This window comes from Volvox carteri (assembly GCF_000143455.1).
Source record: "Volvox carteri f. nagariensis unplaced genomic scaffold VOLCAscaffold_10, whole genome shotgun sequence".
NCBI classification, from domain to species: domain Eukaryota; kingdom Viridiplantae; phylum Chlorophyta; class Chlorophyceae; order Chlamydomonadales; family Volvocaceae; genus Volvox; species Volvox carteri.
In genome coordinates, this window is record NW_003307553.1 from 2,100,619 (window position 1) to 2,125,800 (window position 25,182).

General features: G+C 55.8%; 4 protein-coding genes across 4 annotated transcripts in view; 1 reads left to right on the forward strand and 3 right to left on the reverse strand.

Annotated features, from left to right (window-relative positions):
- Positions 1-2,283, reverse strand: part of VOLCADRAFT_103971 (uncharacterized protein) — a gene marked incomplete at its 3' end in the record, with an annotated part of 11,209 nt that extends 8,926 nt beyond the window's left edge. Inside the window, exons 1-2 of the mRNA XM_002948601.1 lie at positions 1,968-2,283; positions 199-389 (exon numbers count right to left, since the gene is read on the reverse strand). Coding sequence (XP_002948647.1) covers positions 199-389; positions 1,968-2,005 — 229 coding nt within the window. The 5' untranslated portion in view covers positions 2,006-2,283. The remainder of the gene's footprint in view (positions 1-198; positions 390-1,967) is intronic.
- A 2,924-nt stretch (positions 2,284-5,207) lies between these two features.
- VOLCADRAFT_116919 (uncharacterized protein) lies at positions 5,208-13,849 on the reverse strand (the record flags this gene model as incomplete). Its single annotated transcript, XM_002948602.1, has 9 exons — positions 5,208-5,633; positions 6,060-6,798; positions 7,566-7,658; positions 7,787-8,064; positions 8,446-8,515; positions 9,130-10,328; positions 12,557-12,672; positions 13,054-13,191; positions 13,588-13,849. The coding sequence occupies 9 exons, from the start codon at positions 13,847-13,849 to the stop codon at positions 5,208-5,210; spliced, it is 3,321 nt and encodes a 1,106-aa protein (XP_002948648.1).
- Positions 13,850-14,689: 840 nt separating this feature from the next.
- Positions 14,690-16,605, reverse strand: VOLCADRAFT_103972 (uncharacterized protein; the record flags this gene model as incomplete). The annotated part of the gene is made up of 5 exons (XM_002948603.1): positions 14,690-14,816; positions 15,145-15,383; positions 15,625-15,933; positions 16,239-16,361; positions 16,438-16,605. 5 exons carry the CDS (start codon positions 16,603-16,605, stop codon positions 14,690-14,692), a joined length of 966 nt encoding a protein of 321 aa, XP_002948649.1.
- An 889-nt stretch (positions 16,606-17,494) lies between these two features.
- Positions 17,495-25,164, forward strand: VOLCADRAFT_88962 (uncharacterized protein; the record flags this gene model as incomplete). The annotated part of the gene is made up of 10 exons (XM_002948474.1): positions 17,495-17,547; positions 17,864-17,987; positions 18,017-18,172; positions 18,274-18,303; positions 20,629-20,695; positions 20,855-21,027; positions 21,449-21,634; positions 22,035-22,205; positions 22,647-22,759; positions 23,085-25,164. 10 exons carry the CDS (start codon positions 17,495-17,497, stop codon positions 25,162-25,164), a joined length of 3,153 nt encoding a protein of 1,050 aa, XP_002948520.1.
- Between the last annotated feature and the right edge of the window lie 18 nt (positions 25,165-25,182).

The following is a 25,182-nucleotide window of genomic DNA, read 5'->3' on the forward strand; positions in this document are numbered from 1 at the left end:
ACCATGCCTGATTCAAACCTGGGTTTGGTTAGGATATATGGGTGCTGTAACTTGAACCACTACCTATACTATGGAAATATATGAAGGAAGCAGACATTAGTCCAAAGCCTAGTTGCGATAATCAGACCATCATTCAGTACTTGAGGTGCTGGTGAAGACTTCAGGCGCACACACGTAATATGTGCAAGCAAGACTCACGTTTCTTCTCGTCACACTGCATCTTGAGAAGCACGAGCTCCTTCTCGCGAAGTTGGCGCTCCTTCTCGCGTAAGTAGTCCAATTCCTTTTTGTCTTCACATGTATTTTGTTTATCCTCCGTGGCCTTTATTTGTAACTGGAGATTCTTGATATCCTCGTCAAGCTGCGCCATTAGCTTCACGATGCAATACCTCCGGTGTGTAACCGGAGCACAGATTACAAGAGTACAAAGTAGATACAAAGTAGATACTATAAGGACAAATTGTCTGCTGTGCCTGAAAAGCGGAAAAGCCGTACCTAATTGACCTAAAGTACTCGATGGGAAGCAGAACACATTTGTGATAATCAACACATGTTATGCATGACATTTTGTAATGGGAATTATTATTGAGTTGCAGCATAAGGCTCCATTGAAAGGACGGCCGAGACTTCGGGCCGAGACCTCGGGCCGAGACCTCGGGCGAGACGAACGGCTGACACCTCGGGCCGAGACCTCGGGCATCACATTTGGATGTTTTCGCATGAGCACTACGAACACACCGTCACAAAGAGGCACGTACAAGCCCTGTACACCGCAAATTTTCGGTAACAAAAGTGTATATGATGCATATATGCATCTGTGAATGTAGTATCGTCTATGAAATATGATCGCACTGGTGACTGAATATATGGCTAGGCAGGTGCATCGTTGTGCGAACTTGACGCATCGCCTTGGCAAGTAAACACTGGTCACCCAACGTCAAGATAGCCGACGTGTCGTTTGGCGTAGGACCTGTCGAAATGTCGTCGTAAAAAGGGCACTCCATGAAGACATGATACTCATCTTGAAACCCGATCCGCCCTCACCCTACCAATGAGACTGTTGACCTAAATCACCCAACAGCACAAACGAAAAGCTTATAAGCTCCTACGATGTCGGGAAGGGACGTAAACTCAAGGTGGCGTGAGAACCCCATTTTCAACCCCGGTTGAGGAGAATTGAGGTGTCAGAAATGAAGTCCCAAGGATCCTCAAATTGGACTGACTGGGAACCTTGCGGAACGGAGGTGCTTGAAAAGCATCCGTATATGGGGTGACGAGAAACCAACTTATCTCCTGCACCTGCACCAAGCGAATCGCGCTCTCTGAACATTCCGCCTGAGTTTTGTCAGGACCGCATGCCTTATTGTTATTTAACCACTTTGCGGCCTTGACCACCTCCTCACAAGTGAAAGATGCACAGTGCTAAACCGCAGCTTCACCACATGCCCTGTAACTGTCTGGGTTCACCCAAGCATCACAGGTGAGGAACATGGGGTACGGCAACAGTGTAGGGTACGGCACTGTGTGGTGTACGATGGTGAATATGTCTAGTCGACCAAATAGGGGGGTCCTTGTGAAGCAGCTGCCCGTGTTTCCAAAGCATGTATGGTGTTGGAACGTAAGGTGCCCAAGTACGTTTGCGTGGAAGAGAATGTGGCCAGGCTGGAGAGGAAAGTGCAGTGGCATATTGGAATGTGAGATTAGCGTATGCGAGTTACAGGGCGTTTTATTGCACGGGTGAATTTACGTGCAAATCTTTCACCGTAGCATCAGTCCTCAGTTCACTTCTTGGAACGAACATCAGCATAGGTCCAAGCCCTCTCGCTTGGAGGGATATGCAAACAAACATCCTGATAGGGGTAAACTCGCACGCTACCGAGCATTCAACCGAGCACATGCATGCTTAATTGAATGGTGAGATGCGACCCCCCCTTCATTTCGTGCTCGGCAAGCCTGCCACCGCGTACCGGATATGTTGGCACCTTGGTTTCTGTGCGCATTGCATACATTTCTCGACCCCGCCGACCAAAACTACACGTGCCCAACTGAAGACATTCCCGGTGGTTGTGAAGCAGCTCTTGAGGCTGTTGCTGGCTGAAATCCATCCTGAGCTGTTGCAACACGGCTAACGCGGGCACGTCCCTATGCACAGCAAATAGCTGTTCCAAGCCAACAGCGGCGCCCATGTCACCGACAAGGCTCTAAACGTCTTATCTGTTCTTATGTTTAATTAAGTTTATGTATGTTATACTTTGCGCAGCTTTGTAATTTGACTTTACTCTGAACAAGGTGCTGCATACAACTGCCTCTTCGCCAGCGCTTCATCTTCCGCGGCAGTTTCACGAGCCCAGTGTTGCAAGCTACGACGTAGGCTTTCGGTGCTTTCAGTTACTGCAAAGCAGCCACGCAATAGTCCAGCCTGCATGCCGCGTGCGACTATGGCCAACATGACCACCTGCGCAACGCGCTGGCGCACCTCGTCTTTTCCGCCAAGAAATTTATATACACTTGTACAGGCGCATTTTGCGAATTGCACGCGCCCATCCGCGCGGTGAAATTCGCTCCTGGCTTTTGGGGCGTGATGTACGGACCTTTTATTCGCGAAGTACGACCGGACACATTTGTGCGAGGGGCTGCTTAAACATAATATCTCGCCCGGCTGAAACGCGTTATAGGTACTATAATAGCATTCTCTATCGCAAGGTATCTCGCCTGTAGCCAACAAAAATCCTATGAGCACAAACAACTTTGGCTGCCTTAGTTGACCGAGGCCAAAGTCACATCAACGCCTCTCGGGCTAAATTTAATCTCAAAAGGTGCCGTGTATCCCATAATTGAATTTTGAGATGACAGCGTATGATAACTTGAACACCCAGCTTGTGTTACCATTTGCCCGCACGGGCACTCCGACTTGTCACCAGCAGGCCGACAAATTTGCTTTCATTTCTCAATGAAATACGCAAGCTGCTCGTTTGTACATTTACTTTAGCCAATGCTCGGGGCCTCCGGAGACTTGCGGTGTGCCGCCATGAAGCTCGCGGCTGTGAGGCGGATTGCTGAGGCCGCTGGCGCTTCGGGGATAAACATCACAGACAGAACCGAACTTCACCCAGCTTGCGTTACCATTTGCCCGCACGGGCATTCCGACTTGCGGTCTGCCGCACTGACCATGTGGCATGCACCCGGGATGTAGTAGCTGGCCGCTGAGTCGAGTTAACGACTTAACAACTAACCAGAAAACCTGACAAGGTCTCTCGAGATGCTGGTGGTCGCGCTACGCGCGTATTTCTAGAGCCGTACTGTGTACCAGCTACTACACGGGATGGATGCGATTCGCGTGGAGCCCGCAGGCGGTGCTGACGATTCCGCCGGTGCAAGCTTAGCTCCCACACCATCAGCACTGCTGCAACAAAGCACATCTCCCACCGCGTTGACACTACCTATCAATTGTCACACGTGCCACGCTAGCTACCGGCCTGTACGGATGCAGGCTTTTTTTTTCTGGCTTCGAGGAAGCCGACACCCGACTTGTTTGGCTTGGCTGCTCACATTTGGTTCTTGGGCTTGGTGTCGTTTTTCCCTAATATTACCGTACTTCCCCGCCGTCCACAGTTTCAGTCCAAAAGCCTAACATGTTACTGGACTACGGAGCTCGCTTCACTAAACTTATTTGTGTACCTCCATCGATATTCTCGTCATCATGGCCCACATGATTTAAAAAACACACGGACGCACAGACTTCTTCGAATCTGTACATCTCACGGCTCAGTTAAATTGAAACATGCATACACATACACATACATACGCACATGATGCACATGTAGGAACACGCCCACATGTTCCAGAAAGCCTGAAACTGGTCAACGTTCTTTATTAGCACCCGCAGTGATGTGAGTGGAGCCCCTTGACCCACCGTCACCTAACTTCCCTTAGTGGGGAGATTCGGATCCAGGTATTGGGTCACGAAAGCAGAACTTCCGTTGGTGTGGTAGCACTTGAGAAAACTTCCATTCAGAAAACGTTTTTATATTGTGTTTGCACTCTTTTGCACGCCATAAAACGGTGTGTTTCACTGTGTGTGGGGGGTTAACAAGCGAGGTTGTGGGAGAGGGAGAGAAATAAAAGCACAGATGCGAACCTCAGCGGCCATAACAACCAAACAACCACCAGCACACGGAAAGCTTTATTATCACACAGGTTCTCCAGCACGTAGCTAGCTTAGGTACTCCTGTACACGAAAAAGCCAAAGACACCGGGTGTTGCAAACAGTGTCGGCTAGCAAACCCAGCAACACAAAATCTTAACAACAAGTCGCAACGACGAATGCAAGAGGAGGAACTCAAGCTCGCTTGCCCGCCTGCCGCCCGCCCCACCCCCCGCACACCCATACATGTCGCCTGACGGGCCTAACGACCCGTCTCACATGCTGGATAGGCTAGGCGCAGCTGCGTGCACACGTCTACCTCTCTGCGCATCTCATACCCACCTCTGCAAAAGCTCTTGCAACTACTACCCTTACATAACTGCTGGCACCCACTGTGATGAATTGCACCGGGCAAAAAGCCCATCCTCTCGCAACAATAACCCCTAAGCCTACCTCTCCTCTTTTCCTACACCCACCCCCTACCCATTGCACCATGAGATTCTCCAAACACACCGCCCTTCCTCACTGCCGCTCTTTCCGCTCTCTTCATTTTAGCCCCGACACTGACGGCTGAAACGACTTTCCCCCCACCTTACCCCCACCTCCCTTTTTGGATTGGACCCGCCACCGTCGCCGCAGCCCATTTCATGGCCCCTCACGCCCGATGTGGTCCAGTCTTCCTCCGCTCTACACAGTGGAGCCTAACTTATTGGAGCCTAATCAGGCAATGGCTATTTCTGTTTTTGACTACGGTGGACACCGCAACGCTCTCACCACGTTCTGCACTCTCGCTCTCTCAGTGATAACCTACCACTCTGACCACCAAGAGTACGGCATCGGGGGTGCCATAGTGTAGCGGGGAGTGCAGTGGGGGGAAATGTCGCGCGATTTGGATTTGGATTTGGATTTGGGGGAGGGAAGGAGGGAGGGAGGGAGGGGAGTTTTGGGCGACAGCGATTTCAAGGTGGAGAAATGGCCCCCCTCCAGTGCTGCAGTGCCCAAGCGGTGATGCGGCTGCATGTCACATTGTTTGGTCGGGACCGGGGGAAATGCAGTTAGGGCACTAGGGCGGTGTGCCATCCTCATTCCGAGGGCGCTGCTGATCCCACGGCTCCTGCAGCAAGTGGATATGGGCACGGCCATCCTCGCCGTCTGTGCCGTCCCAGCAGTCTACGTCACCATCAAACTGTCGTAAACTGCTGCCGGCCGCGGCAGCGACGGGAGAGGACGCCGCGACACGGTCGCGTTTTAGGTGGTGGTTGACGTCGTCAGCGCCGTTGTCGTCATCTGCAGCGCAGGGTGTGAAGCCGCCGCCGCCGCCGCCACCGCCGCCACGCCGCGCCTTCGGGCCGCCGTGCCGCCAACGTCGAAGCGCCAGCAGCGCCACTGCTATGAGAGCAGTACGACGAACCCAGCGACCCGCGCCGCCGCCGCCGCCGCGGCCGCTATTACTGCCCCCCCGGCTGGCTCCCCAGGCTGAAGATAGCGCCTGTACGGCAGGTATACATGCGTGCAGGGTGGCGGCGTCCGCACGGCGGTGGTGGCGGGACGAGGGCAACGGCAATGGAGGAAAGCAACCACATGTCAATGCGTGCGGGGTCTTAGGGTTTGTCACGAAAATTGCGCTGAAAAGCAGTACATCAACACCTCACGCTGTACAATACCGTACTAAACTAATAGAGCATAGCCTATGGCGTCTGCCAACCCGTTGCCCGTGCACCTTGGACAGGGGAGGCCGTAGCGTCATATTAGCAGGGTGGGAGTGCCGTGCCGTTACCCCTACTGTCTTGTACCTTATATAATAATACTTCCTCACCTCTCTGCAACTTCAGTTGTTAGCTAGGTAAGGAGCACGGGCACCGCGCCAGGCGACCTAGGGTACGTCCTAGGGCACCATTCACGATTCGAAACTCACCACCGGGGGGAGATCCTGACGGTGCCAGAGCCCCGAAGTCGTCATAGCGCGTGCCAGACCAATCCAAGAGTCGGGCGCAACGCCGCCACTGGCGGCCGCATCCAAGCTCCTGGCCTCCGTGGCGGCCGCCCCGCCGATTGCCGTCTCCGTACTTACGCGGCCGATGCCGTACTGCCCTGCGCCGTCACCGCCACGGCCCAGCGTCACATCCGTCAGGCTGAACCGTGAGGCCGGCGCCGCGCCGCCGCCACTGGCGACCTCGTACGGCAGCCCGCCGCCCGCCGTGACGTGACGTCCTGGGGGGGTTGCTGCTGACCCAGATGCCCCAACGACCGGCTGCCATAGGGTCCGTACGATTGCCGGCGTGGACGGCAGCACAGCCGTACAGGCGGCAGCCGCCTCAGCGCCGGTGCCGGCGGATGCCGGCGATGGCGGCTGTGCAGCGCGGCACGACGACAGCGTCACTGGTCCTGGCGGCGGCGGCGGCGGCGGCGGCGGCGGAAGCTCAGCGCTCTCAGTGCTGTTCAGCAATAGCGGCATCGCGGCGGCCGCCGTCGCGGCTGCAGCCGACGCCGCAGCGGCGCCCCGTGCCGCGGGGCCGTACACGTGGTGGTGGTGGCCATATGCCAGCGGATCGGGCTGCATGGGTGTACAGCGGGTGCGACGCTCCCGTACGAAGCTCGGTACGGCGGCGGCCATGGTGTGTACGAACTTGCTCATGCCAAGGCTGATGGCCATTCTGCAAGAAAACCAACCCACGATGACAACAAGGATACGGTGGTGACGACTTTATGGGCCCTACGACCAAGGGCCCTACGGAGCTCTTTCCTTAGCAGCAGCAAATGTTATGAGCTTAGCACTTTACGTGAACGGGATTTGCCCAAACAGGTTTTCACCACTAAGTACATTTCTATGCCCCGACGTGGAACGGTGAACCCACACACACAATTGCACGCAAATCGCCACCCTAATAAGAATAATATGCAATTAGAATTTTGCACACATCACCTGCATTTACAACATATATACTGGGTTTGGCACTACTGATAAGGCGTTGTCCCTGGGAGATCCCGGGATGGATACCCATTAGGGTCAAAAATCATTGCGACCCTAGTTGATGGACGGTGGTGACCTGGGATAAAATTAATCTGCGAGCCGTCTAGGAATGGAGTTGGGCCGCTTTCAACCCGGCAGATTCCGTTGGATGCTGGTGGTGGGTGCGGAACCTGAGCGATCCACTGAGAAGTTGACTAGGGTGACTGGATGAGGGTGCCCCGAGATACCGGGGAAGGCAGGGTTTTGCAGGGTAGCTGCCGCGGGCGAAGATATACCCCCCTGTTTCACACATCATATATAAAAAACCACAACCCGAAAAGCCCCGCCGGTAGGCAATCAATCCTGTTGATCCTGTTGACCATGGAGGTATGTATGTAATCCGACGAGGTTCCGTAACAACGGACAACTGAAATCCGTACATTCGTCTTGCCGTACAATAACAGTACCCACCTGGCCAGCCTCTCCGGAATCTTCATGTTTTCCGAGTGCAGCAACACCACCTCCAGGGCGGGGCGTTCTCCGCCCCAGGGGCATGTGACCGTCCTGTCGCCATGTACGTACGGCAGCTTATGTGGTGTACGACAGGACTGATAATAAATTAAACCTTCACGACGTACAATATTAGGATTATTAGTTGGGTGGCGATGTACGGCATAGGACGAAACTCTCACCTGCAGCGCCACATGCTATAGTAATCCGAGATCTGTACGACCTTGCCGGTGGTTCCGTCGTACTCTCCAGGGTGGTCGATGCTCTTGGTGATGCAGTACAAGTCGGCAACAGGCATGACGTCAGCGTCACCGCCGGCGTGGCGGGACGTCAAGTGGCGAGCCGGCGGCAGGCCGGCGTGTACGGCACCGTCGGGGGTGATGCTCATGAGCGCACGTGCAATGATGTACTGCCGGTCGGTTATGAATCCAAAAGGAAACGACCTGATCCACCTAACCACCTGCCATTGGGATTTCGGTTGTTCAGAAACGGTGGCGGGAAAGAAGGGATAAAGGGCACAGGCACAAACACAGCACGGATGTGGGTTGGAGCGGTTGGGAGCAAAAACACAGTACGGACGAGGTGTACGGCATGAGCATGCTCATTGGCTGAGCGTTCCTGCACGCGGTGACATGACTCATACATACGTACAAACCTACAGATAAGACGAACAAGCTCAATGGAGCCATGCGGATTCCGGACGCCTCATGCACCCCCTGTCCTTCTTACCGCCCTTCCCTGCCCTCTCCGTGCAACACGCGAACGAACGGGGCCCCCGTACATTCCTACAAACATACATACACCAACACCAACACCCACCCGCGACCCCGCAGTCGCGCACCTGCTGCCTGAGTCGCTGGTTGCCCGCCTCCATAACCTCCGCACTGACCATGAAACCCTCCCACCGGCATCTGCATGAAAGCGGGGAAAGGGCGGGGAAGCTAAGATGAACATAGGCACAAGTTGAAAACATTAATCATTTGGAAATAGGAATAAGAAATTAGATATCATCAAAAGAAGCAAAAGTGAAATGGGAAGGGAGAGGGAGAGGGCGAGCAGCAAAATGGAGAGAGGTTGGGTGAGGAGGGAGTGAAGGGCGGAGGTTGTGGGGAAGGGGGGTAAGGGCAGGGGGGCACGCAAGGAGGCAGGCAGAGGTGGGAGGGGGAGATGGTGGGGAGGGAGGAGGATGAGAAAAGCTACAGGAATAATTTCCGAGCAACTTCTCAATCATCATCCGCAGCGGAATGGCCGTGGTGGTGATAAGGGTGACGGGGCCCCGTAATCTGCGATGTGAGATTTGCAAACGGGCACAACCGTCATCTCTTCTCCCACTGCCGACTTTCCAAACCCTAGGACGCAACATTAGTCCCTGAAGATCATATAGTAAAATATTAAAGAAGAGATACAACGGATAAAACACATTTTTGGGTTACAAGGCCGAAATTCGGTTACATCTAACGGTTGCAACGATTACATGTACGACATGCATCAAAGCCAGTGTTCCTTCTTTCCAACGCATCCGCACCTGGCGTTGTCGTCGAAGGAGAAGTCCACGTACTCGAGCGGGCTACAGTCCGGTATTATCGTTACGGACCGGTATTCGGTTAGGCCGTTGGGTAATGTACGACGCCACGCGGTGTAGCGGTAACTTCGCGGCACTTCCCGGTCCATCATGTGGGTCCAAGGCCCCGCACCGTGTACGGCAACGTCCTGCTCGGCCCGTAGACGAAAATAATCCAGATCGTGCAACGTGATGTACCACAGGTGAGTCGGATGACTAATGGCGGCGGCGGCCTCGATGGCGGCGGCGGCGGCGGCAGCGGCGGCGGCGGCAGCATCCAAGGTCACTGACGCAGAGCTGGCGTCACGCGGCGGCGGTGTTGCGGGGCCCATGATGGCGGCAGCGCCGCCGTTGCTCCCATTGACTCCGTGCCGCACGGCAACCTCTTTCACTTCATGCGTTGTACTCGTGTACGACATAGCGTCGCTCGCCACGCAGGACTCCAACGACTGCTTGACGTCACCGCCACCGAAAAGGAAGCTCAACACACCACGTCGTCGCCTCCCCTGCACCCCCTGCTCCTCCGCCACTCCCTCCTCCTCCTGCTGCAGCTGCTGCTGCGGCTGCTGTTGCTGCGCCTCTCCCTCCTCCCTTTTCTGCTGTTGTTGCTTTAGCGCCTTCCCATCATCATGTGTAGGCTCCAGCTCCCGAGTTCGCAGGTGCTGAGATGCCGCGTCGGCAGTACGGCCACCGCCGCCGCGCGTCCGCCTCGCCTCTCTTTTCTCAAGTACCCGGCCCGTCAGGACGCCCGTCGCGAACACCACCAAGAGGGTCGTGGTCGCCATCGCAGGGGGGCACAGGAGGGGGAAGAGGCTGGGGAGGTTGACAGAGGAAGGGAAAGGAAAGGAAAAGAGGGAGGAGAAGATGCGGCTTAGTTGGTGTTGAAGCCCTTCTGCCGCCGCTGCTGTCGTGCTGGTGGCGATGGTGATGGCGATGGTGATGGCGCGGGCCACGATGCCGCGCACGTGGCAGGCTGCAACGGAGGCCAGCAACGGTAAGCCGGTGTCGATGCCGGTGTGGGTTATGTTGTTACCAGCAGTTTTGTTGAGCGCGGCCGTGGCGGTTGTGGTGGTGGGGATGTTGGCAGCGCCGCTACGCACGTTGGGTTTGAGTGTGTCTGCTGCCGCGATGGTGTTGCTTGCGAAGCTGCTTCCGAAGGGCAGCTGCAGGAGGAGAAGCACCAGCTGCTGAGGCAATGAAACCGCTGAGGTAAGGCGAATCAACGGTGCGGTGATGACGGCAGAAAAGCTGGTTGAGATTGATCCGTAAAAGAAGCACAAGAAGAAGAAAAAGCAGGTAACGGACTTCAGCCGCAGGGGAAGAAGGCTTTGGAGGTAGGTCGACAGGAAACGGTGTCGCGGAGTTGCTGCTCTGGCGCTGGCAGCAATTCTCATGGGTTGAGACGAATTCAAACTTCCTTTGCTAGATAAGCAAAAGGCTTACTGCTACTTTAAGCGCGATAACCAGTTTTAAAGGTCGGACGACTTGTTTTTCGCGTTCCGGAAGTTGCGCAAAACCCTCCCAGGCTTAGGCTTCTACGAGATGCAGCAGATCGCTGGAGATTGCTTGAAGATGAAGCACATAGAGTAAGGTTTAATATAAAGTAGATATAGCCCAGCTTGCTGTAGGAAGTGTTGGAAGTCCACCGCGGTTAGATGTAATACCTGCAGTAACACGCTTCCTATGGGCAGTACCGGCTTGACACGTGTGACGTCATTTTCGCAGCCCCTCAGCCGACCTCATGCAGTCTCAGCCCTGTGGGCAGCCAACAAGAGGAAAACGTTCCGACTGTTTTCTCGGTGCAAAAACCTTTTTCCGATGCTGGATGTTATAAGGAAAGCGTGAGGACGCCGAGGGGCACCAATGCGGCCAACGGCATCGCCATCGAGAACTTGTCGCGGGCTCCAAAAAAATGACAGAGCTCCAAAACAGAGCCGCCATATGTGGAAACCTTCCCTCATCGACTCAGACCGACCCACGGGTCATTCAGTAGAGCTCCTTGCCATAGCCAAAACCGAGCCGAGCTCAAAGAGCCTTGGAGAGAGACTCCCCTTTCCGTTACGACGACCGCGGGAGGTGTCCAGATCGCAGCGGGGTGCCCGGTGAAGCACCCGGCGCTGCTCTCCCTCTTCTGGACCTGCGCGGCTGGCTGCTGCACGCAGACCTTTCACCGCTGTGAACCAGCTTAGGGGCGTCAACTAACCGGTGTGTGTGTATCGACATTCAGCTCAGCTGCGATGTGGTCAAGGAGGCGTCCTGTTGAAAATCCTATCGATGACCCCCACTCCAATCACAATCACTGAATGAAGGCGAATTTATAATTTTTATTGTTTCATTTCTTCTTGAGGATGTTTTATTACGCCTGGACCTATTACCACAAGCGCACAAAAGTCCTCCTGGACCCTGGACATGTGTTGGGGTGGGGTGGGGCGGGGCGGGGTGGGGTTTTAGGGCTTTGGACACACTGAAACCAACCAGACCGGCAGCTATAGAGAGAGAAACATTCTACAGTGTAAGCACGAGGTAGGCGTGTGATGGCCGCCCCTAAGGGGCACTTGGCTCCCAAATGGGCCCCCACACCAACTCAAACCATTCCTCCATACACCCACCATCCGCCTCCCCTTTTTCCTCCTCCTCCTCCTCCTCCTCATCATCATCATCATCATCATCATCACCGCTATCAAATCTACACACGGGACCGTCTCCAACCGCGAAGCCACCGGAGGATCTTCTACCTCCCCCCCCCCCGAGCACCTAGATCTACTTCAGCCCGCCCGCCCGGCCCCCCAGCATGATCCTTGACCTCGGGGTGGGGAACTTAGCACCTGTGGAAGAAGAGAAACAACACCCCCTTAGCCACATAGGGCCCCCTACACGCCCTCGCGACCTCACGACGCTGCTATGCACCCCGAAAGATCAGTCCAGGCAAATGCAATCAAGAAATTTGAATATGAACAGGTCCATAATAATCTCCGAGACCAGCAGTACCAATGGATCACGTGTACGGATCACAACGGTACGAATTCAGTAAAGGGGGTTTTGAAAACGACAACGCACAGCGACTTGTCGCTCCAGGTGCACCGACATCTGGATGCGGGTGCCGATATCCCTCCAAGTGCTGGGGGCCTTGTATGCGCTTCCCGTACTCGCCTGCCGTACTCGCCTCCCGCACTGACCCACTTCCCTTGGTCGTCCTCTGGTTCCGTCCACGTGGCTCACTCACGACCATCATCGTACTTTATTGACCCGTACCGGTGTATACGATGACCCGTACAGCATGGACGTGTTGCTGTACACACAAACCCACACACCACACGCGGAAAAAAGCACGCGGCTTTTATAACAGCGTTTTCCGCAGATAGGATCGCAGTACACGGCGCCGCGCGACCACCTCTTCCGTGAACTCGTCGGGCTCAACGCCGTCCGCTGCCATGCGGTCAATGATGTCCTGGCCTCGGTCAACGTCGGATGTACGGCAGCAGATCTCCAGCAGCGCGTTGAAGGATACTGCAGCGGCCAAAAGGGGCAGACGTCAGAGGAGATGTCAGAAAAACACAGCGACTTAAGTTTTTTTAAAAGTGTGCTTTAACTTTCTGTAAATACATTTCCTGGATTATTGCTATTATTGCTATTATAACAAATCTGAATATTTCGCTTTATGGAGTGCCAGAACCAGGTGAAGTCCAGCAGTGAAGCCTTGGAAGTAGCGTAGCTCTAGGATGTCGACGGTAGCTCTTAACACGGAAGCACAAAACCCTAAGTTGAATGTCGCGGCAGGTCGCGGCCCCAACGAGGGTTGGCGAACCTGCTGTAAGCTGGTTACTTACTATCATGTACAACCAACCGCCACAACAACCACAAACCAACCCAACCGAATGGTGGACGCACCTGCTGTTGGCTCGATGCCGTACTTCATGCGCATTGTGGTCAACGTGGCATCGATTCGCGGCCAGTCGGGCGGGTTGAGTGCTCCGTAACCTCTTAGAAGTACGGCAAAGGACACCTCGTCGGGTGTCAGAAACTCCCCTGGCGATTAGAGATGAGGTGGGCCAGGGGGCCCCCAAAGCGGCGTAAAGCTTAATAGCTAGCTTGATGAAGGTTGATGCCTTGGGGTGATAGCAGTAATGATTGTGGTTGGTTTCGGAGGAGCACTCCTTCCTTCGCAGGGTTTCGGCAGAGGCTCTTTCTCCCAGAAGTATCCAAGCCTATGAAGAATTTATCGTTGATGGTTTTGGTTACGCTACGTCTATAGAAGGGAAGGCAAGGCAAGGCGGATGTCCCCTCCGAAACCGTCGTACAAGCGCTTGGATAGCGCGTGTGCTGTGCTGTACTGTGCCATGCGATGCTATGCTGTTGCTATGCTATGTGATTTGCTAGTGGGTAGCTATAATTTCATAGTGGCGCACTCTGCAAGCAACGTACCGAACATCTCATCGAAGATGCTTTGGGCTATGTCCATGTCCCGCGAGCACGCCTGAACCAACGCCGTCGCGGCGGGGGTGTCGGGCTGTATCCCCAGGTTTGCAAGCCCTGCAAGGGCGCTGATGGCATCGCGTACACGGCCCGCAGCGCCGAGGGCTTTAATGCGCTTCGTCACCTCCGCACGAGCCGTGGCAATCCTTTCTTCCTCGCTCTCCAGAAGCAAAGTTGAAAACATCACCACGGTAAGCAAACAACAAAGCATATTAACGATGGTTATATACATGACAGATAGTCTTTCGATTATTCGTGAACAACGCAGCTAACAATTGCAGCATCAACACACATTCCATGCGCGAGCTTGCCATTCAGATGTACCTGCTCCTCCTTCGCCTGAAGCCGAGCTTGACACATCTGCCGCTCACATTTTTGGGGCCCTATTGCAATAAAAGGTCGTGGCCCTCGGATTGCTCGTGAGACCCGAGCGAAAGTTTGAGGTGGCGGCTTCAATTGCATTTTGCTAGGAGGCGGAGTGCAATTCTGCTTAGGGCGACAAAGAGTCGAATATTGAATGGCAGTCTGTGTAAAACGCGCCTGGTTGCTATGAAACTAATGCTGCAAACTAGTTTTATGCTTTGGATCTATCCGAAAAGAACAACTTTTCATTAATTCACAACTTATCCTATACGCCAATCCCATACGACGGGTAACCCGTCCATGAAAGAGGAGTGGGACTCTTGAGTCCCTGACCCCAACTTCTTCCTAACCGATAACCGTCAATCACGGCGGCTTCTAACCAGACATCGGCAAAAAGGTATTTCAGGTTTCGGGAACGGGTCCATTTCTGTCGTGCCCGTCCAATTCTTTACAGGACCGCGACAGGAGAACGCGATTTTGCCAAGCCTGAGAGTTGGATGGTCCCAGAGCGTCTTACCGACCGGCAACCTTATCCGTCGTTGACAGACATCGGCAAAAGGAGTATTTCCGGTTTCGGGGCTGGCCCATTTTTGTCTTGTAAATGGTAGATATGTTGGGTTTACACCGCGAATATCGACTCTATATGGCCTAGGATGGGCCCCAGGACCAGCTCGACTGCAACTCCTGCTCACGCCTGCAGCCGCTTCACCAGCAGCAGCCGCCGCGGCTTGCCCACCCTTCCCCGCTCCGCCTCCGCCTGCCAGCGGGCGTCCACCCAACTCGCGGCCTCCTGGTATCCCTGTCGCTCGTATAGCCTGCGAGCAGCAACAGGACCCCAACACAAAAACCGTGCTGCAAGCCTGCCACTCTTACAGCCACCAACCAACCACCAACCAACCAGATCCAACAGCCAATTTAACAGCCAACCATGGAAAAACGTACGGCTCGCCAGCTCCGCAATTTTGCCATCCTTACCTCCCATCATCCGCCACCCTACCCTCCCTGGCTTGCACCCTACGTGCTGGGTGCGCTCCTGCCTGTCGCCGTTGCCCCTCTCCTACTTTTCCCCCTTCTTGCGCCTTTAACGCCCTTAACAAACCAGACCGTTACACCTGGACCCTGCAGGCGTACTGACCGACACACCTCAATGCGGGTTTGTTGGTTCGTGCCACCAGCAGCGTCAGCAGAGCCGGCGCGGGAAGCCTTGCTGTGGCGGCCGCAGCGGCCGCCGCCAGCAGCTCTGAAGCCACGCCACGGCGGCGGTAGGCGGGCGCAACTGCCAGTCCCGTTAAGAGGCCGTACTGCGACCCTTGGGTGGCACCGGTGGCGGCAACCACATCAGCAGGCGCTGTCTCCAAGGTCAGGCCACAGCAGCCAACGACCTGAGTTGGGGGTCGTGGTGGTTGAATAAGATTGGCGGTTGGTGGTTACTAATGGCAAAGGGTGAGATCAAAGGTTATAAAGTTGATGAGGGAAGGGATGGGACGTGTTGTTAAGGGGGATCGACAGTCTTAAGAGGGGTGCAGAAAAACACACACATTTCCATGCAACCGTTGTCTGCCCAATCCTCGCCCCACTTCCTTCCCCTCCTCTCCTCATTCACTCTCTCCCAAGTTGCTATACCTCCTCATCAATGCTAGCCAGCACCGTCAAGTGTCTTTTGCCGTACATCACGTGCTGCAATAGTACGGCAAACAACGACGCCCAACCGAAGAGGACCTCCGCCGTAAAGAGGCTGGTGGTAGATCGCCCTCCGCCATTGCCACCATGAACGCAAAGCCTGTCATCTACACCATTTCCATCACCGCCATCATCACCACCACGACAGGCTGTGACGGTGGCGTTGGCGGCGGCGGCAGAAGGACGGGTTGCCGCACCAGGGATCCCGAGCTCCTCGTCCTCGTAAAAGGCAGCTGAAAGTAGCGCCGCGATCTACAACGCGGGCGGAGTCGGGTTAGGGATAGCAGCCAGCGTAGTGCTAAGCGGGGCGGTTCACGTCCCGGCTGAGGGGAGGGGATGAAGTTGGGCCGCAACCCTGGGATGCAGTCCTAAGTTTGAGGGGTCTTTCGCCTAACCCTCCTGTTCCTTACATCGCCCTAGGCCCGACGCGCATGTGCTGCGGGAGGAGGGGGAGATAGGTCTGTATCGACGTGGATTCCAAATGTCTTGCTAATGCCACTTGGCAGGTGAGGGCCCGGACTCAGCGCGCATGAAGCGGGCTTGTCAAAATGGCGTACCTGTCTCAGTTTGTACCAGTCGAAGTTCCTTACGTCGTCGATCAAGGATACGCGGTGAGCGCGATGGGTAGTGAATTTGGCAGCTTTGTTTCCATGCACGCGTGTGGGTCGCAAAGAAAAATCCTGTAAAGTGTGTCAGCAGAGTCAACATAATTACTAGGTTTGGACGGCAGGATTGGGAGCTAGTTGCTTTCCTCACCCTATCGTTGAAAGACTTTAATGACGTTACTTTGACCGTGCATAGCGGCAGCATCACGCAGTAGTGGGTATCACCTGCACAAATGGCAACGTGATCTCTGTGCAGGTTTGGCACATGCGAAAGCGATCCCGCATCCGCTGTACCACGACACCTTATGTACATCCACATGGGTTTGCCCACAACGCGATTACTTCTCTCACATATCTGAGCATAATTTACGCACACATAAGCAATATATAACTGGCTGAATGAAAACGTCCAGTGTCGCGATTGGAACACAAATTTCCAACAGAAAGACTACGGCAATCATTGGTGTATGTGCTTTTGTAAAAGGTAAAGTGAGAGCCAGGACTTTCTTGATAGTGGTTGCCGCTTGTGCCTTTTTATGACAATGACTTGAAGCAGAATCCGTCCACTTGGACCTCAGCTGCCTAAAGATGATTCTATACATAGCAGGTTTTCGCTTTGCGGTCCATTCCAGACTGCTGCACTTCAAAACCCGCAAAGTTATTGCAGCGATGCCCATGCTGAGGAAACGTACAGGGTGTTTCCACTCTGCCGAACACTAAGAGCAAAAAATCTCGCTCCTGGCACAGCGAATCACAACAGAAATAAATCCTTTAAAATCTTCGCATAAAGGGTCCCGTACGCGAAAAGCCGATGGGCCGTACAGTAGGCCTCAGACCTGTTGACACTTTCAAACTGGTCATATTAACTTCAAAGCGAAAATATTTACTCTGCCATTTTATTTCCTTAATGTCTTTCGGTTACTTCCGTAGTTTCCTTTATCCATAGTCGCAAATGGCCCGTTGACCAGTGGAATTCCGAGCAGGACCGGCAAATAATCGAAATTACTCATATTCCAACAATGAGTCGATCATTCAGCACAGTGCAGTAGGCACTCACTGCAAATGTGCGAGGCTTCCGGTTTCAAATGTCTCCAGACATGAACTGGCAACTGCACAGCAGCTGCCGCTGGCATTTGACCATGGCCTATTCCTTGCCGGTCAATCTCAGGAACAGCACTGATTTGTCCTGGTAACGCAGCTGGACATGGATGCCACGGCCACGGTGTCTCACAACTACCTTGGCGCATAATTGCACCACCAGGTGAGACAGCCATATCTTTTTCCTTGCGAATGTTCCCCTTTAGGGGATGAACTAAAGGGGACGAAGAACTTTAGTGTTTAGTTCCCCTTTAGTGCTCTTCTTCCCCTTTAGTTCCCCTAAAGGGGATGAACTGGAGACTTTGGGGTTCCCCTTCGGGGATGAACACGCATTACTTCCATTCCTGACTTCCATTCCTCGCTCGTTTCTTATCACCACGGACTTCTCACCCTATTTTCGCACCCTCCTGTCCCGCCTGTGATCAGGAGAGCGCGTTTGGTAACGACCCCACGAACACGACACCTCATCATCTCCCCAGCCAGCGTATCGGTCCCATCTTCGCCACCGCCATTGGCACTGTCCCGCCGGACGCCTCGGCGGCCATGGACCTCAGCCCCAGCCCAAGGCCCAAGCCGCCCCAGCCCCGGACAAGGGCCAGTTACGTGCCAAAGGTGCTGGACGCCGCCGGAAGGCTGCGAGGTGCAGCTCGGTGCCGGCTGATGACGACGGCGATAAAGTCTACGACCCTGAGGGCGGGTCGCAGTCATCTAGCGTTGGGGATGAGCCCACCTTAGATTCTCATACCCCCGAGAAGCTCACTGGCAAGCGTGGCCGCAGTCGCTCAGAGGTGCGGACTCCATGCATTTTCACCTTTATGTGATTGAATGCTTCCTGTTTCCGACCATCATCACCCGCCCCCTGTCCCCCACCTCCGCTCATGTCCTTCAGAACTTCTCAAACGATGAGAATGTCGGCATGGTAGCCTTGTGGGTCCAGTTGTGTGTGCAGAAGAGCCGCATCCACAGCAGCCATCACGGCCACCACATGTCCTAACAGGACCAGCTTGCATTCCTGGACAAGCACAAGGCGGCCCATGGCCTCGCTCGACGATCATCAAAGCAGATGTATAACAAGGCAAACATTTGCAGTGAATGCCTGCTGCACTGTCCTGAATGGTCGACTCATTGTTGAAATATGGGCAATTTGGATTCTTTGCCGGTCCTGCTCGGAATTACACTGGTCAACGAGACATTTGCGGCTATGGACAACAGAAGTCAACGAAGAGGAAGAAAAATGGCTGACTAAGAATTTTCCCGCTTTGAAGCTAATGTCCAGGACTGAGGCCTTAATAACTATTGTGCCACTTATGTGGGCTTAGTGTACGAGACGTTTCCACTGGGCCCTTCGGCTTTTCGCGTACGGGCCCCTTTACGCGAAATGTTAGATAATCTTTACTGTGTTCGACTAATACCTGACGGGTGATTCGTTGTTCCAGGAGCAAGATTTCTGGAACTTTATGTTAGTGTTCGGCAGAGTGGAAGCACCCTGTACATTCGGGCCTTCTCAGGACGGGGTTTTCTTAATGCCGTTAGGAAAGTAGGATTTTTGCCTGGTGACGAGCAATTAGAAAGGATCTTTTATATTTGTTTAATATTTTGTTTCGTCCTTGCTCGTCCATGGCCCACTTGCTCGTCCGCAGTGGCACAGCAGCAGGCAGTAGGTTCCCTGTTCTTTCCACCGTTTTGTTGAATCAGATAAGATCCAAATGTGAAAGATAACTCTCTCCTAGCAAAAGCCAGCTCCATGCTTGCCTTCTGTCGGTGTAGTCTATGCCGACAATTAATGTAAGATTAATTGTGGCCTACGTTGCCATGGTTGCTTGTGCGCAAGGTACATCAGTGGACTCAAGTAATCCGCATTGGGCTCTCGTGCAACTATTGTACAGCCCTTGCGTTCAGCTACCGCAGCGCTGCTCCTCCCCACAAGCATTTCCAATCTTTCCATACACCACGAAACCCTTGTTGCCCTGTATGTAAGGGCCACAGATCATCACGTTTGGAAGGGCCGAAAAGGGTATTGCGAAGATGGAATTTATTGATGTTGCTCTCAAGCATGACTGCCTGTAAGTCAGCTGCTGTAGGCACGCGCCCAGCATGTAAGACATCTAAACCAAATTGCATTTTTCTTAAACCTAACAAACCTGTACCGTGCTGGTTGTTCGTGCCGAATGGAGTGGATGTACGTGCCTGTAAGAGTGGTTGTACAGTTCGCTGAAACACAGTTGCAGGACCTCCACAGAAACGTATTATTGTGAACTCTTTTCATGGATTGTGCTATGAAAAAATGAAGTGTTTTGAATCACTTTATTCATGCAGCGTCACTATGCCTTCGGGGTTTTTGTCGCACGCATCGTACGAGGCACCGATGCCGCGTCGCGCGAGAGTGCAGAGCGTATGGCGCTACATATAGCTCCTTGCAGTGATTCGCTGCAACGAAGTGACCTGAAGTCATATCCTGTGGTTATCCGCCGTTGCGCGGCAGGCTTTAGGATTCGAAGCCAACGCTGCAGAAACGGGTTGATAATAGAAGGGAATATTGTGTTATCGATTGTATTTATCAAAGAAGCTCTCTAGCTGCAACTTCGTTTGTGCCTCGATTCCCGGCAAATACGGACAACTTCTATTGCGTCCTTGTGTAGAGGCCTAGCTCTTGCTTTTTCGGAAAAGAAACGTTATGCATGTAGGACGACTGGATGAATGCCTTCTTCTGTGCCGTCGGGCAAATTGTTGCAGCATCGATTGAAACTTGAGGCTTTGCCACGTTCAACAGCTGCGGCGTTTTCCAAGCCCTGAATGCATATGTAAGGATTATAGCTATACCGTTGGAGCTGGAGTACCAGCCAGGGTAAGCAGAGGTGCTCCAGTTGCAGGGAACAACGCAACGGTTTGCGGCGCACGGCGCTCTGCGACTGGCGCAAGCCGAAGGGGACATGCGTAGCATCTATTTCCTCTCTTAGGTTCACGATGCACTCGGGCGCGAAACGCGATAGCTGTGAGCCCGACGAACGCGGTCAAAGGTCGTAGGATTCGCGCCAGGCCAGGCTGCAAAGCCTCGCATCGCATGCGCTGAGCGTCCAGACAGCCTTCAAGAAAGCCATCCTGAAAGCTATGCTGGTGAAGCCTGCGCCCGCGAATAAGCGGGGCGTGTCGACTTCCGGTCGTCTCCCGTCTTCTGTCAGAACGCGCGCCTGTAGTGCAGCCTCGCCCCCAACCTGCCATGAGTATGCAACATTTCTGCCTGCAGTCCCAGTCTCACGCTCCTTCCAGGCTGTGCACTACAACCCGGGCGCCGCAGCTCGGTCTCGCGCACGGTCCGCGGCCCGTCCCCCTGCGCCCGCTCTCGCACGACTCTCCTGAACCCATCCCTTCCTCCAGCTCACCCTAAGCCAACCTCCCCCTGCCCCTGCTCCGTAATCCCTCCTTGAACCCCCCTCGTAGGTAGCCATCCATTCGCATGGAACCTCTGACAGGACCCGCCCAGATCCCAGCGACTGTAGAAGTCATCTGTGGCACCCTACGAGGCACCTATGATGTGGCCAAGACCAAGATCCTCTACCTGTACCACCTGGGGGGTATCCGGGAAGCCACCCCCACTGAATTCGAACGCCTGGGCGGCCGTCAGGCCACCAAAAAGTGGAAGCAGGTGAGTGACCACCGTCTCACCAGCACTCACGCGGAGCTCACCTTTCCAGGTTGGGAGGAAATCCGCACGTTTGCATGGATGGATGGATGGATGGATGGGAACCTGTTTACTTGTATACATGTATACATGTATGTATGTATGTGTGTACCTATGTCATGTCTGTGTGTATGTATGTGGCATACTATTGGAACGTATGTTGAGGTGCTGCGAGTGGACTGCGAGTGGGATCTGCGGCAGCTCGGCGCTCTCAGGGCCGCCTTCTCACATCACACATCGTTTTTAGTGCAACATCCTGAAAACCTCTTGCAGCCTCGGCACATCATCTGGTCACCATCCTACCCGGCTTCTTTCTGATGCTCATCCTGCATCATTACGGAGCTGCTGCTGTTGCTGCTGTTGCGCCTGCCATTTCGTGCTGTAGAGCATACGCGTCGTGGATTCGCACGGTCAGCCCGGCAAATCGCTGGGGGAATGGCTGGCTGGAACAGCGGGCACAGCGGGGGAGGGGCAGCGTCAGGCGTTTGCCTGGCTGACCATGGGGCAACGCACTGGCGGCGGTTGGGCGGAGGGAGCGGGGGACGCCGGGGGTCGCGGAGGAGCTGCCCAGGTGAGGCTCAGCAGGCGAAGGCAACAGGGGAGCCTGGAGGGGAGTCTGGGGGCCCCCCGTATGGTTTGAGAGCGTATGGTTTGTCTAGAGGGGGATTCCATTCTCTGTGTCCCGGCTGTGTACCCGTGCCAAACCTTTCCGCCACGGCCATTCCTGCAAGTCTCTGTTCGAAATCTTGAAAAGGAAAACTCCCTTCGGCCTTCATTTCTTTTGTCCTTATTTCCGTGGCATTTATTCGCATGGGCCCCCGTGCTTCTGAAGTCCACACAACACGTGACTTCACAAAAATACTTTCTCCGCTGACGAATTTGTTTAAACACCTCCTTTTTGTTTCTATTCCCCCCTTCTCCCCTTCCTTCCCTCCCGCTTTGCGTGTCATTCCCCCTCCCCGCACGCACAGTCCAGCAGCGCTCAGCTTCGGGAGCAGTTCCATTCGCAGCTTCTGGACTTCCTGACCGGCCGCATTGATAACCCGGGGACTGGACCCGGGCGGCCGCTGCTGCCGGACTCAAAATTCGGTCCCGTAACCGTCGGATCGCACTCGTTTGACCTGCAGAAAATGTACGGCAAGGTAAATGCCTGCCCCACATGGTGCCGCGAGGAAACAGGAAAGAGAAGCCAGTAGGAGGAGGAGGAGGGGGGAGGCAGAGGATTGGGGGGAAGCCAGGAAAAGCTCCGAGGGGCGAGTACCCGACCATCCATAACCGGCATGCGCGACTGTGTGCGCTTTCCAGAAGATCCTACGATTCTTTCCAGAAGGATTACGACAGATTGCCTAAAATCTATGCGTTTCAAGGCAGCGCATTTTGCTCCGTGGGGTCCAATAACGCGGTGTTGGACTCACATATACACACACACACACACACAAGCACAGAAGCACACACACAGGGGGAGGGGTCCTCTAGACGATCATGGTGAGGGAGCTAGATCTCCATTTTCGCATCGTACTGGTGTATGTCCCTTTTTGTTTGACCACTGCCGTGCGTCGTACTCTGCCGTACTGCCGCAACAGGTTCGCGAGCTTGGCGGCTATGCAGCCCTGGCCTCCAATCCGAACGGCTGGAACCAGGTGGCGGAGAAGATAGGTCTCGACAGGGCTGTGGTGAACACCGCACATGCATGCAGGTATGGACGGGGGTGGGCGCGGGTGGGCTCCGACTCATGGGCTCCGACAAAACCCTAAGACAAAACCGATGCGACTACACACACTCACACGCACCTCCGTCGTTTCCCGGGGTCCGCTTCACTACCCACCATCGCGTCCATTCACTTGTGGTGACGTTTAGGCCGGCTGGCGTTCCACCGATCATTCAGCGTTCCGCCTGACCGTTACCACCTGGCGATTACCAGAATTTCTTGAAACCGGCATGCGTTCTCTCTCCACGGCAGTGCTGCCAACACACCCACCACAAACACACACCGGCCCGGCCTGACCCCGGGAGCCCTCCAGGTCCGTGTACGAGCACTACCTGCTGCGAGCCGAACGGTTGGAAAAGGCGCGCGAGGCGGCCGGTATCCCGCTGCCGTCACCGCCACCGCCGGCAGCGGCTCCAGGGGCGGTGGAGCAGCCCGACAGCCCAACTGCCTCTGAGCCCAGCGGCCAGACCGGCGGTGGCGGCGCAGCGGGAGCGGCGCCGATACAGACAAAGCACGAGCCGCATACAGTCGACCGCCATTTCGCAGCTGCTGCTGCTGCTGCCGCCGCTTCCGCGGCGGCTTTGGAACGATCAGACCGCGCGGCGGCGGTGGCGGCGTCGCAGAGGGCTCTGTCATCGGCAGTTGCGCAGCAGCAACACCAGTTGGACCGTCCTCCAGTGACAGAGGGCCGCGGTGGCGGCGGTCGGCGGGGCGCGGCGGCAGCGGCGGCGCCTCCGCCATCAGCGGCTCAGTGGGCAGGAGCGGCAACGGGGTCCCGTTCCGGCGGGGCAGGGTCTGGCGGACAACACGATCGCCGGGGGGGGCACTTGGCGGACGACGGCGGCAGGAGTGGCCGTGATGCTCCCGGCGGAAGAGGGCCTTATGAGGCTAGCACGGGCCGCAACGCCGGTGGTGGTGGCGGCGGCGGTGGCGGGGGCTATGACTCGGTCCCCAGTGAGGGGCGAGGCAGGCACGACGGTCTGGACAGGGAGGAATACGACGTGCCCGACAACAGTGAGTACGACGTGCCTAACAGGGGTGAGTACGACGTGCTTCCGGTGCGAAGCGGGTATGGCGGTGTCTCTCGAGGAGGGCTCGACGGCGGTCGCGGAGGCTATGACAGCCGCGGCCGAGGTGGGTACGACGGGCCTGGTGGCGGCGATGGCGGGTACGACAGTGGCGGGCGCTGGAGTTTTGAAAGTGGTGGCCGGGCAGGAGGTTACGATGGAGGCGGCCGAGGCGGGTACGAGTCTGGGAGCCGTAGCGGGTACAGCAGTGGCGGACGAGGCGGGTACGATGGTGTTGGCGGCGGGCGAGGGTATGCCTTTGCTAGCCGCCTGCACGACGGCCCAGCGACGGGCCCTGGCAACAGTGCTCGATATCGCCAGGAGCACCCGTCCCTCGACCGACGGCTGACGTTGGAGGCGCTTCTGCAGGGCGCGCATGCCGTACAGCCCCAACTTGTACGATCTTATGACAATCAGTACGAGCAGCGCTCTTCCCTTCTGCCGCTGGACATCAACGACGATCAGCTTCTCCTGGCAGCGGGCCTGGGCCTACAGGGGGCCGCGGGCCGCGACGGCGGCGGCGGCGGCGGTCACGTCGTGAACCCGCTCCTCCTGGACTCGACGCCTACATTGGCCCGTCAGCATCAGGGTGGCGGTGGCGGCGGGGCCAGCATCCATATTACCCGCGACGGCGGCGGCGGCGGGGGCACCGGCCGCCTGCAGCTGCAAATCGGCGGCGGCGGCCGACAACAGCAAGACTCCAGGGAAGCCATGCTAGTTACGCTGGCGGGTGGCCCTGCCTGCAGCGGTAGCTTGGGCAGCCGGGGGGGCCTTATGCAGGCCATTGAGCAGGCTGGTCTCGTCAGCTTGGCTGGCGGGCCCGCTTCCACTGCCAGCCGCCTGCTGCCCGTCACCCTCGGGCGCGGTGGCGGCGGCGGCGGGCTGGGTGTCGAGGCGTTGCACCCGGGCTGGCGGGCCCGTGCCGCGGCCGCCGCTAGCGGCGGCCGCGGCGGCGGCGGCGGTCTCCAGCTCCAGGGCGGCCGTGCCGCTGCCCTCCTGGGCCTTCAGGGCGACCTGGCGGAGGGTGTCGGAGTCGGCGTTGTGGACGACCCCATGGTTTCCAATCTACTTTCGGAGTACTTTGGCGGTCAAGGGGGGGGACTGCCTGTGGGGCTGGTACGTACCGGCAGCGGTAATATCGGCCTCAGCGGGTTGGGCCTTGCCGGCGCCGGTCTGGGTGGTGGTGGTGGTGGCGGCGGGCTAGGATACAAGCGAGGACCGCCTGACCTGGGGGGAGGTGGTGCAGGTGGTGGTGGTGGCGGTGGGGAGCCCGGAGTCCTTGGCGGCGGGGCCGGGGGCGGTCCGCATAAGCGTCAGGCGCTTTGAGAGGAGCGATTCGCGGAG